The sequence below is a fragment of the Haliaeetus albicilla genome, chromosome 16 (assembly GCF_947461875.1).
Source record: "Haliaeetus albicilla chromosome 16, bHalAlb1.1, whole genome shotgun sequence".
In the NCBI taxonomy this organism is placed as follows: Eukaryota; Metazoa; Chordata; class Aves; order Accipitriformes; family Accipitridae; genus Haliaeetus; species Haliaeetus albicilla.
This window is the reverse complement of record NC_091498.1, coordinates 29,770,339-29,786,954: the sequence shown is the minus strand read 5'-3', so window position 1 is coordinate 29,786,954 and position 16,616 is coordinate 29,770,339. Positions and strand designations below refer to the sequence as shown.

At 43.7% G+C, this 16,616-nt stretch overlaps 1 protein-coding gene across 2 annotated transcripts in view; it reads right to left on the bottom strand.

The window, feature by feature from the left end:
- The window catches only part of ANO1 (anoctamin 1), an 82,617-nt gene extending 68,968 nt beyond the window's left edge, over window positions 1-13,649 (bottom strand). For both annotated transcript variants that reach the window (XM_069804115.1, XM_069804117.1), the window contains exon 1: window positions 13,421-13,649. In XM_069804115.1, coding sequence (XP_069660216.1) covers window positions 13,421-13,478 — 58 coding nt within the window. In that variant the 5' untranslated portion in view covers window positions 13,479-13,649. The remainder of the gene's footprint in view (window positions 1-13,420) is intronic.
- Between the last annotated feature and the right edge of the window lie 2,967 nt (window positions 13,650-16,616).

The following is a 16,616-nucleotide window of genomic DNA, read 5'->3' as shown; positions in this document are numbered from 1 at the left end:
TTTTTTGTATGAAAAAGGGAAAGTATCCAGAAAAAGAAAAGAAAAAAAAAAGAAGAAAGAAAGAGAACAGGCACAAAATTAAACAATCTACCTTAAAATAAACTCTCCAGTATTATCTGTCTCTTGTCAAAAGTTATTAGGGAATAAAAGTGACAGACTGTCTACTAAGATACATCCCATGTCCAAGTGACATCCCTAAAACTTGTCAAAGATTTCCCTCTGTTGATGTGTCTGCTTATCCTTAGTGCCCACATGTGTTACATTGCTGTATATTCTTGTACAGTGGAAGCACTTGATTTATTTGTTGAAGGGAAAGAACACTTTTTCCCCTGCCTAATTTTACTCTTCTGATGTGACAGGTCTTTGTCTGTTCCTCACATAAAACAGAAAATTCCTCGACTAAAACCAGACTCCACGTAATCATTTTTCCTTAAAAATAAAGTCAATAAAACTGGCAAATGTGAACAAAAATGGAACTGATCTATCAAAGAACTGTAAACGGATTTTCCTTCACTGCACATTCTTCACATTAAGAAATTACTACTGGTCAATATTAAACCCAGACAAATTACGTGGTGCTTTGGTGAAAAAGAAGAGAAAACAACTCATGTGGACAAGTTACAGGAATGGATAAACGAGATGCTGCCTCAGTCCAGACAGCAATTAGCTTTTGGGAACTTGGTGTCTGCTCTCCAGCCTTCGTTGAAAGTTCCAAGTAGGGCCTCTATATAACATATCAAATCAAAACTGAAACACCAGACTTGGCCAACTTTGGGGGTTGTTTGAAAACTGGACTTCGACCACAGCTTTGATGTGGTTGTGGACTGGGTACATTCCCATGAAGTTTTAATTCTTATTACAGCTGCAGAAGGGTAGTGCAAGGACACTAGGAGAGTTCAGGAGAAAAGTGCTGTCATGGGGGTAATGCGGAAAGGGTTTTCTACGTGGTGGCAACGTACTCTATAACCAAAAACATTCAAAGAGATTAAAAAAATATTTGCAGCTGAATATCTGTATTTTTTTCTTAGAAGAAACTTTAAATGAAAATTACACCAAGCAAATAAAGCGAGCTACAGCTATTGAAATAGCATACGGATAACAGGAAGGAGAAAAGAGCACGAGAAACAATTCACACTGAAAGGTGCATCCCGGCGGTGCAATTACACAAGAGTTTAAATGAGTCCAAGCGAGTGCAAGTTGTGTGTCAGAAACCTGTCTACACCTTATCAGCTTGACAGATGGAGAGAGAGAGATCTTACCCATTTAAACTTGGTAAGAACAAATTAAGCACGAAATTTCCTTTTGTTTCTTCATCTATTTGTTGTTGGGGAACATTTGAAACTCTCTTTCCATGCTGCGAACATCTACTTTTATTTTCATATAACTTCATGCAACTGGAGTGATGTGAAGGTAACCGAACAACAGCAAAGCACTTCTTACCCAATGCTGTGATGAATCCATAGCCTGGGGTACTGGGAGACCATGCCTTCCTAGGCAGTTCCTCAGAGTATTCCAACACCAACACAACAGTGCTTCACAGGACTGTATCATCAAGTTTTAGAGTTGGTACTGAGTCAACCAGAAGAGCAAAGTGCCTTCAGATTACAAAAGAAAATTCTCTGGCCTTCCCGAAGGTAGTGCAGGAGGTAGTTCATGGCTGAACCCTAAGAAACCCCATGGTCATGGAGGGTTTCAACTTTTAATATGGTTTAGATTAAAATCCTATCTGTCTCCACAACTTTGATGAAATTTTTGTTTTCTGCGTCAAGGCCGAAAGCAATGAACTAAAACAAAGAACTTGACACGTACGGTCTCCAATATACAAACAACTGACTGTTTCCATAGAAAATTAGAGAACAGAGAAACTGAAATAACTAAAAAAATGAATTCCTAATTTTGTAATAAAGGCCACATGGTCCGCTCAAGTGAATGCAGAACTGGAGAGGCATAACTGATTAGTTTTAACCAAACAGCACTACTGATTTCATCTGTGACTACGTGCATTTCTTCTTCATCTCAGTACACATCCCTGTGTCTTGGTCAACAGGAACTGCAGGGCTCACCTTCTTACTTAGCAGAGCATTTGCTGAATTAATTATTGAGCACTTAATCAAATCAAACGGTGAATGAACTTACTCCGAAGTAGGAGTTCATGAAAAACACAAAGCAAAAACAACACTGTCATCTGAATTTTTGTGGTTGAATTTGAATCTCCTATCTGTACTCACTGGAACAATTTTGGTATGGGTTGCACACAAACTTATTTTGTACACCAAAGTTGAATACAGTTCAACAAAGCAGAAAATTAATGAAATGCCATTTGGAAGTTGGATATTACAAACACCTTTTGCGAGATTTTATCACCATTACATCAGACTCCGGATTCTGCCCTAATTTGGTAATAAAGCCATACTCTGAACCCCATCTTACAAATACCACAAACCCAAACTCGACCTTGCCTCCACTGGCCATCACTATTAGCAAAAAGTCACTGAACAATAATGCTGGCATTGTAAGTTCATGCAATGAATAGTACTTGCAAAGGTTTTGGATGCGAGCTGAAAACCCATTTAGTTAAGAATATTTTATTGTGGAAAAGGACATGGAAACAGAAAATAAGTTAAAATGATAAAGAGACCTGAATAGAAAACCCATGGTTATAAATGGAACAGTTGCTGTAACCAGATAGTTCTGTACATCCACATCTGTTCCAGTTCAAAGCAGTTCATGTGAACCAGGGGAAGAAACTATTTTTTCCTTTAGCTTCACTGCTGCAAACCTATCTGCATTCAGGCCAGGGCAGAGAGTAGGAAGAGGGAGAAACCACCATTGGTGTACTGGCTCAACCCAAATTTCAACAAGATGGGGCTGACACTGACATCTCTTCTTGCCTTTCCCCATTCCCCCCCCCCCCCCCCCCCCCATTTAGAAGAGAGCGGCAACATTTGCAAATACTTATGGCAATTAAAGTTGTTTGTTTTTGCTAAAACCAAGGCATCTGTAGCTTAACAAAAGCTCTGTTTTTGTTCCTCTACTCACAGATAGTTTCTGTTTCACAACTGTCCCTTCTGGGGCCACTTTGATGATAACGTGGGAAAAGCAGGCAGAACAGCCAAACAGGGAAATAAATATATAAAAATAACGAGACTGTTCTAGGACTCATTCATGTTCCAGAGGAGCTCAAATTTCCTGCCTATGGATAGCTGAAACACTTCCCTTACCCAGTTTGGTCTCTCTTTCTGTAATATCCTCTTTTCTCCTCGTTTTGAATCTTAAAAATAAATTTTAAAAAAAGAGTAAAAAAGAAAGCAGCTGCAGAAAGGATATGGTGCAAAGAAATAGAAAGAGCAATGGTATCAAACTTTGGAAGGGGTAAAAGCTGAAATTAGCTCCCTGTTTTGCTCTGACAGCAATACCAAACTCCAGAGGAGGGACATTCTCCTGTAATAATCTGGTTATGAGAAATCTTTATTTTCCTACTTATGTTATTAAATGACAGCACATACACACCCTTCATGCAGTGCATGACATTTAAATGCTTCTTTTTTTTTTTTTTAACATCAGGTTGTTCGCGGTGAGGTTGAAGTATGTTTGTTAGGGTCCCTGATTTTATTTGCCACCTGCAAAACATGAAAGCTTCCCGCAACCGAGTCTCTGTAGGCAACTCCTGCTACTGATGGACAGTCTGCTCGAGACAGTCAATACAGAGTAATTGCTGGACTGAAATCAATCGCAGGCTCCCAGGAACTGCTTTGACTGGGTTTTACTTTAAAGATTTAGTGCCATGACTCGTGAGATGCTAAACTCCTCAACTACCATTAGACATGTGCTTCGCTTCCAAAATTAAGATGGATGGCAAAATCTTCGCTGAATTCCAGAGCGGAGGTCATGAGAAGCTACCTGAAATGCAAAGATCCTCCACTTCAACTAAATAGTTCTTAAACAGATGCACGAATGAAGGATCAGGACAGTATTGTGAAATACTGTTCATGTTTGGTGGAGAAAACACTGTGCGGGCTGGGAAGCATGCTGCAGATTTCCCTTGAAAACAGAGAGGCATGGAAGCTGTCAGGATACATGGGAGGGTCTCGTGCTCAGTTGCCCACTTGCACCAAAACCAGGGCTATTTGTACGCTTAAGTGCTTTACTGGACGAGGGCCAGAGGGTCCAGCAAATTGCAGGACACAGTCCTGATGAGCTATTTTGAGAAAATATACTGAAGAGAAAAGGGAAAGCTTTCATTAATTTATATTATCAAGATAACAAAGATCTTGTTTTGGAAACAAGAATCTGGCTCTTTTAACTGAAAGCTTGTTAGCAAGCTGCTGCAAGGAGAAGGTTTAAAAATTAAATTAATTCATCTGCCATTTAGAAACTATTAGCTCTGAAAGGCTTAGATTTCATTTCTAGGCCTCTGGTATGTAACAATGTTTAAAACCTAAATCAAAACCTGTTTCTGCGTTTCCATTGGTAATTAGGATGCGGTCTTTGGTTTTTATTATCCAACTACTCAGTTATATTGTCAGATGGACTTAAATGGTTAAGATTAATTAAAAATACTTTATCGCAACACACAAAAGACAAGTCATTATGGCAGTGTAAGAATGGTACCGGCGAGCGCAATTTCTCTTGCAGTCGATAACTTGTCATTATTCTTAGTGTGTTTGAGAGACCAGATTCATTCTCAAATGAAAACGATCAGCTGCAATTTTAAAAAATAAGCTATTTCATTTAGGCCAGATTTTTCCAGTGCAATGACACTCAGCAGTCCCTGCAAAGTAAACAGCACAGTGAATAAGCACAGGCCAATAGTCTAAACTCCAGTTCTGAACTAAGGAGCACCCAGAATAATTTTAGCCTGTTTATTTTGAGGCAGATACATGCGGCTCTGCTTCTTCCACTCTCACCTACACAATGCACATGGTCATATCCTGGGTAAGGATTATCTTTTCTCAGCTGAATCCATTTCAAGTGAACTAAAATGACAATTCTTGTTTTCTGTTACCTGTCAAACCCATAAATTCAACATATTCATTCTTGCCATATAACAAAAGTTCTGCAACAGCAAATGAATGCAATGCAAAAGGAGTTGATGGGCTCTCCCGACAGCTCACTAAAGTTTATGAAGTCCTTTAAGATCCATGGGTAAAGAAATACTTTGCACTTCTAAAGCGTGTACAAAAGGGCTAGGACCTGATTTCTGTGTTCAGCCTTTGCCTCTCAACCAGGCTTCCTACCATGTGAGCTAACCGAGGATCTCCTGCGTGTCCTCAAGTACAATTGTTCAGAAACAGAATCTGTTCCTATTCTGAGAGCCCAAACATCACCTTACATCTCGGCACACATAGAGTAAAATATTTCTACAAGGTGACTGCATTTGAAATACAAATCCGCAGCATAGAAACTGTTGTCTCTGTTAGCTGAAGTATATCCTCACAACACACCTTAGGCTGTTCTCTTGTGCCTTTCAGCAGGTCTCAGCTATCTGCCAAATGGATTATTGACAGCAATTGTAAAAATGAAGTAGCATTTCAAATCTATGTCCCTGTCGATGTCAACGCTAAAGCCTAGGAGACTGTTCACAGACAAGTTGATGGAGCCTGCAAACACAACCCTACTAGTGCAGTGCTGATACCCATATCCCCAGAAACCTTGAAATGAAAGTTAACAATTACTCAGTTCACGCCCTCTATACAATCAGTCACGCTGATAAAAAACCTGGAATATGTTGACACTCACTCTTCATTATTCTGTTCGTTAGCAAGTCCGCTTCTCCCATGGGACACAAAGTCAGTCCTATTAGCCATACCTCAGTACACAGGTATATGTGCACACAGAGGTCCAGACAGCACAAATTCGAACTGTCCAGTATACCTTATAAGGTGTCTTTCCTATTTAACATGCATTATAACATACAGATGTGCTGCTTCGCAACAAAGAGAGGTACTCCCACGTTATGTTCTGGGAATTAAAATTATGTTCAGCATGTTTTAGGTCAGATTACTTCACATTTCTAATGAGTGAACAAAATTATAGCATGTTCTGCTACCGCTGCACAGAGCGGCCTTAAATTTTAGTAGGCAATCACCACAGAAAGGAGACAATTACCTAAAAATCCCAATACCATTAATTTATTTTCAGATCTGTTTGATTCAACTTTATGATTGGTTTGGGGCACACTATCAGCAGCATGATGAATTGACTATATGCCCTAGGAGACTAAATTTGTTGAAGTATGTTGCTTGAGCTGATTAAATGAAAGTAACTGTTGCTTTGGATGTTGGTCTGATCAACCTTAGGGGTAGTACAAGAGGAACAATTAACTGGAACCTTACTTGGGTTTTTATTATTCTAGTGACAAACTAACCTTAAAAAGCCACTTTTTTTTTATTTTTTTAACTCTTTCCGCAGAGCTGCAAGGTCTTACCACCTTGGAAGAGAACGCCGAAAGCGGCAGCAGGCGGTCTTTCACCTCTGCGCTGCCTATTTCACATGCGAGACCCCTGAGGCATGACCCCAGAGCCAGCCCTTTCCCTCCACAAGCCCCAGGCTTCAACTTCTACACCTGGCTAAAATCCTGGAAAAAGCCTGGCTCCACATCCTTACTTTGTGACTCAGGCTCATTTCTGTTTATACTCTTGTGAGCTGAAGAATGACGATGACTAGTAGCTATATAGATAAATAAAGTATATTAAGTCACAGGAAGTAAAAAGGGAAAACCATTAATTTATTTTTAGAAACCTGTTCTTGCCATTCATCAGAAAAAGAACATTCAAAAGTATGCAGCAAGATACAAGCATCTGGATGGGGTTTGCTGACCACATACCAACATTCAGACTACACGCAGAGAACCATTTTCCTTCTTTAGACCAGTCTCAGACTCCGTGCCAGGAACACAGGATACAGACAATAATGTAGTAGTTTCCACTAGTGAGCCTCGGGAAAGGGTGCTTTCACCACACATGCTACAGCTGCTTTAACATGGTCTGCTTAGTCTTACCCTTACAGTGGTCCTACAGCCGATACCTCCCTTCAGACACACCGTGGCACCAGCCGGTACCTCCCAAACTATTATACACACACCTTCCATCAACAGTGTCTGTAGCTGCTTAAACACAAGAGAAAAGGCCTCAAGGTCTAGATCAGCTTCTCCAGATAAACAGCCCATGCCAATGCTAACCAAAACCAAATGGGTGATTTAATATGGAGCTGGATGCTCAACTTCCCAAACCATAGCAGCAAATGCAGTATGCCCACACAACCCTTCTTTTTCCTCCTCTGGCTGGGTTGCCAGAATAGCATGCATCCATCCATCAGTAGAAAACCTTTCCAGGACAATAGCACCGCAACACACTGTGATGAATTTAATGGTATTTGCATAAAAGCTTCCATCTTTTGCAGTCTGCAGTAGATTTCTTCTGGGCAGTCAGACCACAAGCACAAAGTCATACCGTATTTTCAATCTTTGCTTGCCAAAATCCGGGAAGAATCACAAAGCACCTTCATTGACATATCTTGCGGTAGATTGTCAGCCAAGATGCTATGGTACAAATGATCAGACATAAATACAGAATGGGTTTTTCCTTGACTGTTAATGCTGCACTGGACACACTTCTGCCGCCTTCCTTACTTCAAAGCAGTAAAACCCTAAAACTCTGAGTGATGCTTAGCCCTGAAACTTCCACCTTGGCTCTTGTTCCTCGTCTTAAGAATGATTATAAAACTCCCACAATATCATGTTAAAAAGAAGAGTTTTAAAATGTAGTCAGAGGACTCTGTGTTCATTACTTGTACCTCTATGAAGTCGCTGAAGTCAGTATCTGCTCAGTTTTCCTATTCACTTCTTAAAAACGTGTCCTGAATCTGCACTGGAAATGTAATTTAGTTACCAGCCTTTTCCCTTTTTTACTAACTGAGTGCTGTGAAATGTGTTTCTCTCTCCCTGGACAAAATTTTTCCTAGTGAACCTTACTTATCAACACACAGACCCCTATTGCATATTCCAAGTTTGTTCTGCAAGCAGGACATCAGCTGACGTCAATGAAGATGTACAAGAGGCAACAAATATTTGCAATGTGTTTAGAAAACAAAGTTTTTTCTCATTTTAGTACATACTCATCAAGTTTCTCCCTCCACAGAATACAAATAGAGGGAGAGGTAAGACAGCAGGACCGGGAGCCAGGAATACGTAACTTGTAATCACTGATGTCATGTTGTAAGTTAAATAATTTATAAGATATAAAAAGAGCAGTTAACGCCTGCAAATCACTTAGCCTTTACATAACAGATTTCAGATTTTAAAACTCCCTTGGAGCACTTACAGTCGTGTGCAAAAAGTCATAGGTGTTTGTGTCAGTTCAAAAAAAAAAAAAGGTTCTATTTGTCAGAGCTGCAGTCTGAAAGGACATTTCAGTGATTAGTACTAATACACCACTCACAGAAATAAGAATGTACCATCCAGGTCCTAGCACAGATACAGAGCTGCCAAGAATAAATCAGATATGCAGATAAGGTAAGCAGGCGAAGATACTAAAGAGGAATGGCATTGGATCTAACGTTACTACTATCTTTTTATCAGTTCAAATCTGGAAATAGTTTCCGTAATGGCTGGAAGGACAGACTGCCAGTAGAAGGTTCAAAGATGTGAACTGTGGGAGTCTGAAGAAGAGAGAAAACACTGGCATGTGGGCCAGCCACAGAGGAGAGGCAGGGACAAGACATTGGAAACAGCAAAGGAAGCTGAAACGGCAGAACACGCGGTGCAGCACAAAGAAAGAGAACAAACGAGAAGCGAGGATGTACGCAGGGACACGGGTCAGCTGTCTGCAGATAAAAGGCTAAAGGATACAGGGAGGTTAGAGCACAGGGAGAAGGGCTGGCCCTCCCACCAGGATGTAGTACTACTTTCAGAAATAGAGGGATGAGGGATACAAATCAAAGGCTAAACCAAATAAATAAAAATCTATTTCCCTTGAGGGCATGTGGGCTAGCCTACGAAGCAGTGGTGGTGACTAATGCATCCCAGCACGAGGAGCTTTGCTTCCTGCGCATTCAGAGCCTCCCAAGCAAGGCAGGCATTGCGGTTGTTTCTAAAAGGCCTATATTTACCATAAATTACCTTGCAGCGACAATGGAGACACCACTATCTTTTTGCTTGTCGAAGTACCGGAAAAAAGTTGTGCGCTGTTAGTCGCATTGCTCCATTACATTACTTGGATCTAACAGCTGGCACAAGATGACTTAGCACCACTGAAAATAACACCGTGATAGGGTCCCAGCAAGGCACATAGGCTGCCAACTCCCCAAAATTTGTCATTTGTAAAACCCCTCTTGAGGTTTGCACCTACAACAGAACTGCGAGTCCTGCCATAATCCCAAGTTTGGCAGCAAACGTGGGTGAGGTTGGGAAGGTGAATAATTCCCACACCAGCATACACTGTCCCCAGCTAACCTGCTTTTGCAGTCTCTGAAAGTAAGCAGAACTATTTCATGCCTCTATTGCTAACTTGGCTTGTACAATTAAATGTGAGGATGTGCTCAGAAGTGCTTTTTCAGAATCCCTGAGAACACTCTCAAGAAATAAGAAGTGGTGGCTTCTGTTCGCGGAGCTCATCAGTCTGATGGTTTACCTATACAGTGACCGAACAACTCGATATGAAGTGAATGCTTGATAGCTTAAGTACTTCAAACTCCCCATCACCTTGCTGAAGGACAATGCCAAAGACTTCAGACAGGCCCTCCTCTGGAGCCTGCTCAGGGCTTTTGGCTCGCACAGATCTCCCTGTACTGACCGCCCTCTGCAGCAAATGAAGATATAGCAGAGGATTCAGCCTTTCGACGGTACAGTGCAAAGATTTACAAGTACCTTGATAATACAGAGCAGGACAGCGAGCTCTGTGCAGAGGCTAATGGGCTCTCTCTCCCCAGAAGCCGCAAACCTTGCCGTACAGTGTGATGCAGCCATATATTTAGCGGTACGCTCTCAGTGAGAACAGCTTCTCCCTCGTTTGCCTCCTGGAGAAGTCTGTGGGCAGGAGTGTATCAGAGGGTGGCTTGCTGAGGACTCAGCTGCACAAGATGCTAAGCATGCCCCAGCGAGTGCTAAGCATCCCCACTAAAATGGGAAGGGAGATGAGTAAACTTAGCATTTGTCAGCCTTTCACACAGTGAAGTCCTGAAGTTTGTCATGCCTCTTACTGTCCCTTCCTTTCTTCCTTTTCCCCAAAGCGATCCTAATTTAAAGTGAGCCTTATTTTCCAACCACAGCACGTCCCCAAGCATTTCTGCATTTCCTTTTCTCAAAATCGCCAGAATCCAAAGGGTGTAATTCAAGTCAAAAGGGACATTTTTCCCTTCCTGATGCCAATAAATACTGCTACTTCCCAGGGTTACTCTCCTTGCCTTCTGTTTTGGCATGCTACTTTTACCCCATATTTCATGTCATACCCGTACAACCGCAGCATGTAGCCATAGAGCTACACGTACCTTACCAGCGCATCCACCACATTGGACCCCGCAATGCCCCATTTCCCCCCACCTCAATGCTCCGTACGAGCTCTCGGTGACTGACAAACTGCCCTGCTTGCCGTCAGTCTCCTACAGGACAAGGCATGCTTCCCGCAGCTATTCGGTGGACCGAGGCACACGCTTGCAGTCCAGCACAAAGGCAGAGCTGCGGCTTCGGCTGCGTATGTGCTCATCCACAGAAATTAATAAGTTATTACTACAAATTAAAATATTAAGTTAATGATGTGCATGACTGCAAGTTACAGAGCTGGAAAAGAAGTCCTAATTAAATCAATACAGTTATTAGTGCCTTGTCATCTCTGATTAATTATTAGCTTAATATGCTTCATCATTTTCAGTGTTAATAGAAATAGCTGCAGTGCTATCATGGGAAGCAGGGTAACACATAGGAGAAACCGATGGAGCCGTGCTGGAAGTCCCAGCTTCGGATTGAACAACGTCTTCCAGAGAAAAAAGGGAAAACATTTCATTTTCTGGGGTGACAGTCTGACGACATTTAAGTTGGTGACAAAAAAACTCTCGTGGTTTTCACGCAGGGAATTTCTGATTGCTGAAACGTAGGGGCTGAAGACTTGACTCCTAATCCTGTGCTTAGTCCTGAGCACTTGTTCCACTGCCTCTAAGCCTTTCTCTGAAGTGACAGGATATCACCACGGTCCTTTCAGAAACCAACATGCAGTACCTTTCCCCAGAGCCCACCCCAATTCTGACCCTCGCCCTGTCTTCACTAGATGCACTCGTTATCCCAGAACATAAGGAAGGAATCAGCATAAAATAAGCTGGCAGCCATCAGCTGCGATGTCTGGGTCCTTAGGGCACAGATGTAGCTGAGGACACCTGTCCTTTCATGCCACCAAAAGAGCCAAAAATAATGTACTGAGGTCACTTTTTTCCTTGCTAGCAAAAAGTAAAATAGTACTTTGGACGTAGGTGACTGACAGATTTACCCAGAGCTCAGGGGAGTATAGACTTCCCTCCGTTTTCCTGTCTTCTATCATCCTCTCACTGCCCTCGACTTTTCCCTAACTCCTCGTAACAAGCAAGTTTCCTCAGCTGTCCGCAGGAGGCTTTCTGAGTATAAAGACCACATCAAAATATCATGGATGGGTCGCCACATGTCTCTCCAGCAATAGTGCAAAAGTTACCAAAGGATTGGATGCAATTTGTACTGCAAAACATGGGTCTGCTACATAATTAGACAGGAGCTTCATCTTACAAACAGCTTTTACAAACAAGCTCTTTTGGAAAGGTTATCAACAGAAATACAAACATGCACTTCCGAGAACAAAACTGCTCCTTGAACTCATTAATAAAGCTGGTACACAGTGTTCATGCTGCTAATGGGTGATTCAGTAAATTAAATAGAGAATGTCACTGTAAAATATTATGTAAAGTTTCTCAAAGATAAAGAGCCACTCAAACGATTTCTCAGGACTCTCACGCTATCACTGTGATTACCTCATGATAAATTGCCACCTGCCCCATGAGTAATGGTAGAGCTTTCTAGGGCCATTTCATCATTTAGTCCCCTTACTGATATCTCTGTTAACGTACTGCAGCAACACTTCAGCTTCCCATGCTTTACTTGCTTTCCATTTCAGTTTTGAAAAGTTCAACCTGCTGCTTATTTTAATAAAGAAGTTAATGTGGGACAATCAGCGGCATACAGAAACCCCGTCCCCCAGTATTTAGATCTGAAGCCCAGCTGTTTTGTGTCAAATGTTAAAGAAATAGTTTTAATTCTGAGCGCTCTGGCTAGCCTACGGTTTGATGAGCGCACAGCATTTCTTTTAGAAATGGGCTGAACTCCAGTGAAATATTTGGCCATTTAATGAGTAGACTCTAGGATAACGGTTTTCGTGGGAATCCAAAAAGAGGGAGTAAAGAAAAGGGCTCCCCGTGCTATTCTTAGCTGCAAACAGTTAGATTTGGAATTTTGATTGTAAAGCATGGAATTTCTAAATGGTGCCATGCTAAATTTACTTCATTTGTATACAATTCAGCTGGATAATCAAATGTGTTCCAGTATGTTCCTGGTTAGCATCTCGGTTCTAGTTTTATTGTCTCTAAACTGGTAGAAAAATGCGTTCAGTAAATAGCGCTTGTAAAATTTGTGTTCCAATGTGTGCGCGTGAAGGTTTTATATACACAGTGTGTGTGCGTGAAGATTTTATATAAATGCATGTGTGGGTGCACATGCATGCACACAGGCGCTGAGCCGTGATTTATTTCGAGAGGGAAGCCAAGGAAATTCCCACCCCCTACCATTTAAACGATCTGCTCTTTGGCTCTAAACATTCTGTAACTTCTCAGCCAAGGAATGTATTTTCCCTTTCCAATATATATAATTTATTTTGCTGCACACATTAGTTAATGATACAGAGGTACATGATTTAGCCAGTTCTGTAAAAACATTACTGACAGTCTGAGACAGACCCATTTCATTTTCTAATACCTTTTTTTTGCTGGTGTTCCACGGCACAGCGTGAATTAAAAGCGATCATCAACGCAAGGATTTGTCCCGTAGACTTTGTACTCCAGCAATTTTTTGTAAGTAGACTGGCTTCCCGGGGTCAGACGAGCTTTTAATTACTATACTGATGTAGGTAAAAAGGACTTTACGCTGGTTTACGTTGGGGGGGGGGGGGGGCGGGAAGACTGGAGCCGGCTATTTTATTTCACTACTACTTTGTGGAGAATTATTCCTGGGATTTTTAAAAACAGGCGATGAAATGCTCATCATAAATCCCTTAGCGGGGGGGGGGGGAGGCGAGGCGAGCGGCCGCCGGCGGAGCCTATTTCCCAGCCGGGAAGAAACGAAGCACCCCCCAAACTTCCCCCAAGACCCCCCCGGGCTCACCCCATCCCCGCGCACCTTTCGCCCCAGACTTACGTGGTCCCCAGGGCGCTGCGGCCGGCAGCGTGCGCAGGTGGATCTCATCCTTCTCCATCTCCTAGCCGAGCCCCGCAACCCCGCAGCCACTTGGTACCAAACTGAACTTCCCAGGAGCCCTCCTCCTCCTCCTCCTCCTCTTTCTTCCTCCTCCTCCTCCTCCCTTTCTCCCCCCTCCCTTGCCTTTTTTCGGGGAGGGCGCGTTCATCCAGCCAGCGGCACCGCTTCCCCCCCCCCTCCCCTTCTCCGCTCTTCCCCCGGCTACACTTTAAATAAAGGCGCCGGCCCGGCCCGCCGGGAGCGCAGCCCTCCGCCCACCCACCCACCCGCGGAAATCTCCGCGCCTACCTGCGGAGGAGGAGGAAGAGGAGGAGGAGGAGGCAGCGGCCGCCCTGACCTTGGGGCGCGGAGCGACGGCGGCAGCTGCCGGGCGGGGACAAACGCGCCCGCGAAAGGTCAGCGCGCCCTGCGCGCCCGCGGGGGAGGCCGCGGAGCGAGTGGCCGCGGGAAGGGGGGAGAAGGGGCAGCGCTTCGTTGGAGCCGAGCCCCCCCGCTGCGGTCTCTGAAATGAAGGTGATTTAATTGTCCCCCCCCCTCCCCTCCCTTGGCTGGTTTTTATGGGTATTAAAAGCTCCCGCACCTTTCAGTGGAAGAAAAAGAAAAGAAGGAAAAAAGAAAAAAAAAAAAAAAAAGCCAGTCTGGGTCCGCTGCTAAAGCACAGCCATCGTCTGTGAGTGCCGGTGGTAACTCCAGGCCGGACCTCTCCCCAGCTCACCTGCCCCCCGTCTTTCCCACTGCCCCACCTGGGATGACATTTGGCTCCAGCCCCACCGAAAGAGGCAGGATCCTTCCCCAGGGAGGCTGTGCCTGCCCCGGGGGCAGCCGGCTGCCTCCCCTCCCCAGGTCTGGGCCAGGAGGGATGCTCTGAATATCACAGGAAAGACCAACAAACTTGGGGCCTCACAGAACACCACCGGGTTACCTTTTTTTTTTTTTTTTTTTTTTAAGAAATGCGAGGTGTAAAATAGCTGCCACTCGCTTTTTACACCTCCAGCTGGGTGGGTACAGTATTTGCACAGCAGTTTGAACAGGATTCCAGGCTTATTCATCTCCACAGATTTAAACCCCTCTTCAGTGCCCCATGGGAATTCCCTGGTCTTCTCCAAACCTGCTGCCTGCTCTCACGCTGTGCTGCAGAAACCCACTTAGGCAAAACTGACGCAGATTTATCCGCACCATTCTCTGACTGCTTTCTCTTTTTTTAATCTCGGACAAGCACTTAACCCTCAAAAATGCAGAGACAGAAGCGTGCAAGGACTCTGCCAGAAGGAAACAGGCTCAGCAGGCTTCCCAATTTCTGGCAGGCAGCCCCCTAGTACCCCACGACTGCAAACTCTTCACACAGTCATGCTCCCGCTGCACCCAGGTCCTTCCCGGTCCCCCAGCACCCACAAAAGGGACCTCACCGAGTGGCATCTTGCTGGTGGTACTCACCCCCAGGCTACAGTGAAGCTGTGTGGAGTAAGAACCAGTTGGCCTGTGGGTCTGAGCAACCTCCTCTCCCCTTGCTCAGAAAACAGGGTGCCCAGCATCACTGGGAGGTGGCATGGGGCACAGGGCTCCCCGCCGCACGACAGCGAGCAGACGCTGGTCCCGCTTAGATCACAGTCCTAATTCTGCTCTCAGCTCTCTTTGTTACCGAAATGACAGCAGGTTACGGCTCAGGTAGCTCTGCGGGACTGTATTTTTAAAATTGTAAAAGCATCTTTCCTGGGTTGGTTGGAGGTTTGACATGAGGGATAGAAAATGCACTGAGATAAATCTATAAACAAGGGAATTTATGCATGTGGACTTTTACTTCATGGAATATAATCCCTAGAGGCTTTGAAACTGAGTCGGGATGCTTTTAGGCTACATTTCATATCTTTTTACTCCTTTTTAACTTTTGTGCTTTTTTGAGTTAGTATGGATTTCAACTATTTTTAAAATGCACATTACTTAGTTTATTATTAGCAGAAGAGCAGGCAAGTAGATTGTGTTGAACTGAAGCCTCGCTTACCAGCTTGCTTAACCGGAGATCAAAGGCACTTGGGAGCATGCTCTTTTTCCTTTGCCTAAAATTAATTTATTTTGGATAGAGATTTGCAACAGAACCAGAATTCGGGCACAAGACCAACATATATATTTGTTTTACGAATGTGAAACACAAAGAAATCTGGAAATAATGCCGGATTCCAGTATCCTATCTCGTCATGACCACAAGCTCCATGAGCAACTGCTGACTACAGCCGGGGCGGGAACCCAGCCCGGACATACATGTGCACAGTGCAGGCACAGCATGTGCCTTCATCATCAAAGGGCTACCTTTTCTGCAGGTAATTCTCTGCTGAAAGCCCAGCCAGAGGCAGGCCAGCTGATCTATGACATAATTTTGTAACAAGCTTTAGGAAGTCCTAGTCTGACAAGCAGGATTTCAAAAATTAAGCTTGTATTCCAGCCCCACGCATGGGAAAAAATAAAAATAAAGCTAACATTACTGCCTCATTCCAGGTGTTTAAGTGTTAATGAGCAATCATTTATTTTTAAAGTGTCCTGAAAATTAAAATACATTAATTGCCTAGTATTATTTTAGAAGGTCCTGGGCTGACATGGCCCAGATTTGAGTGGAAATGGAAAAATCTCAGGGTGCTGTGGAACCTGTGCTCCACTCAGTAGTACTGAGAGGCAAGACATCAAGTTTCCTTCCCACTCCCCTAGGTGAGCTCCAGCAGATCCCTTAGCTACTTTGGAGAAGCCCATTGTTTGAAATAACTATAAAGATAATGGGAAAATCATGCATCTGCACAGAGACCTCCTTCACTCTGTACTGCTTCCACACACTATTTCATTTACCTGCCAGTATTCCCTGGGCTCCTCCCTGAGCATACATAGGGACTTTGTAATTAGACTAACATCAAAGGCTGGACCACTCTTGCACCTGAAGTGACAGAACTGAGCAGTGGGACTGCTCAGCCTCTGACCGCGCACGAGAGCAGAGGAAATACGATTTGTCTTTTCAAGAGCCCCATGAGCTAAAATAGGCTGTTGAGCTGATAGGAAGCAGAGACTCTAGCTAGTTTTCTTCCTTAGCGTGTGATAAACCCGGTGTGCCATCTCAACACATACTTGCGAGAAGAATGGTAAAGGGACAGAGAAT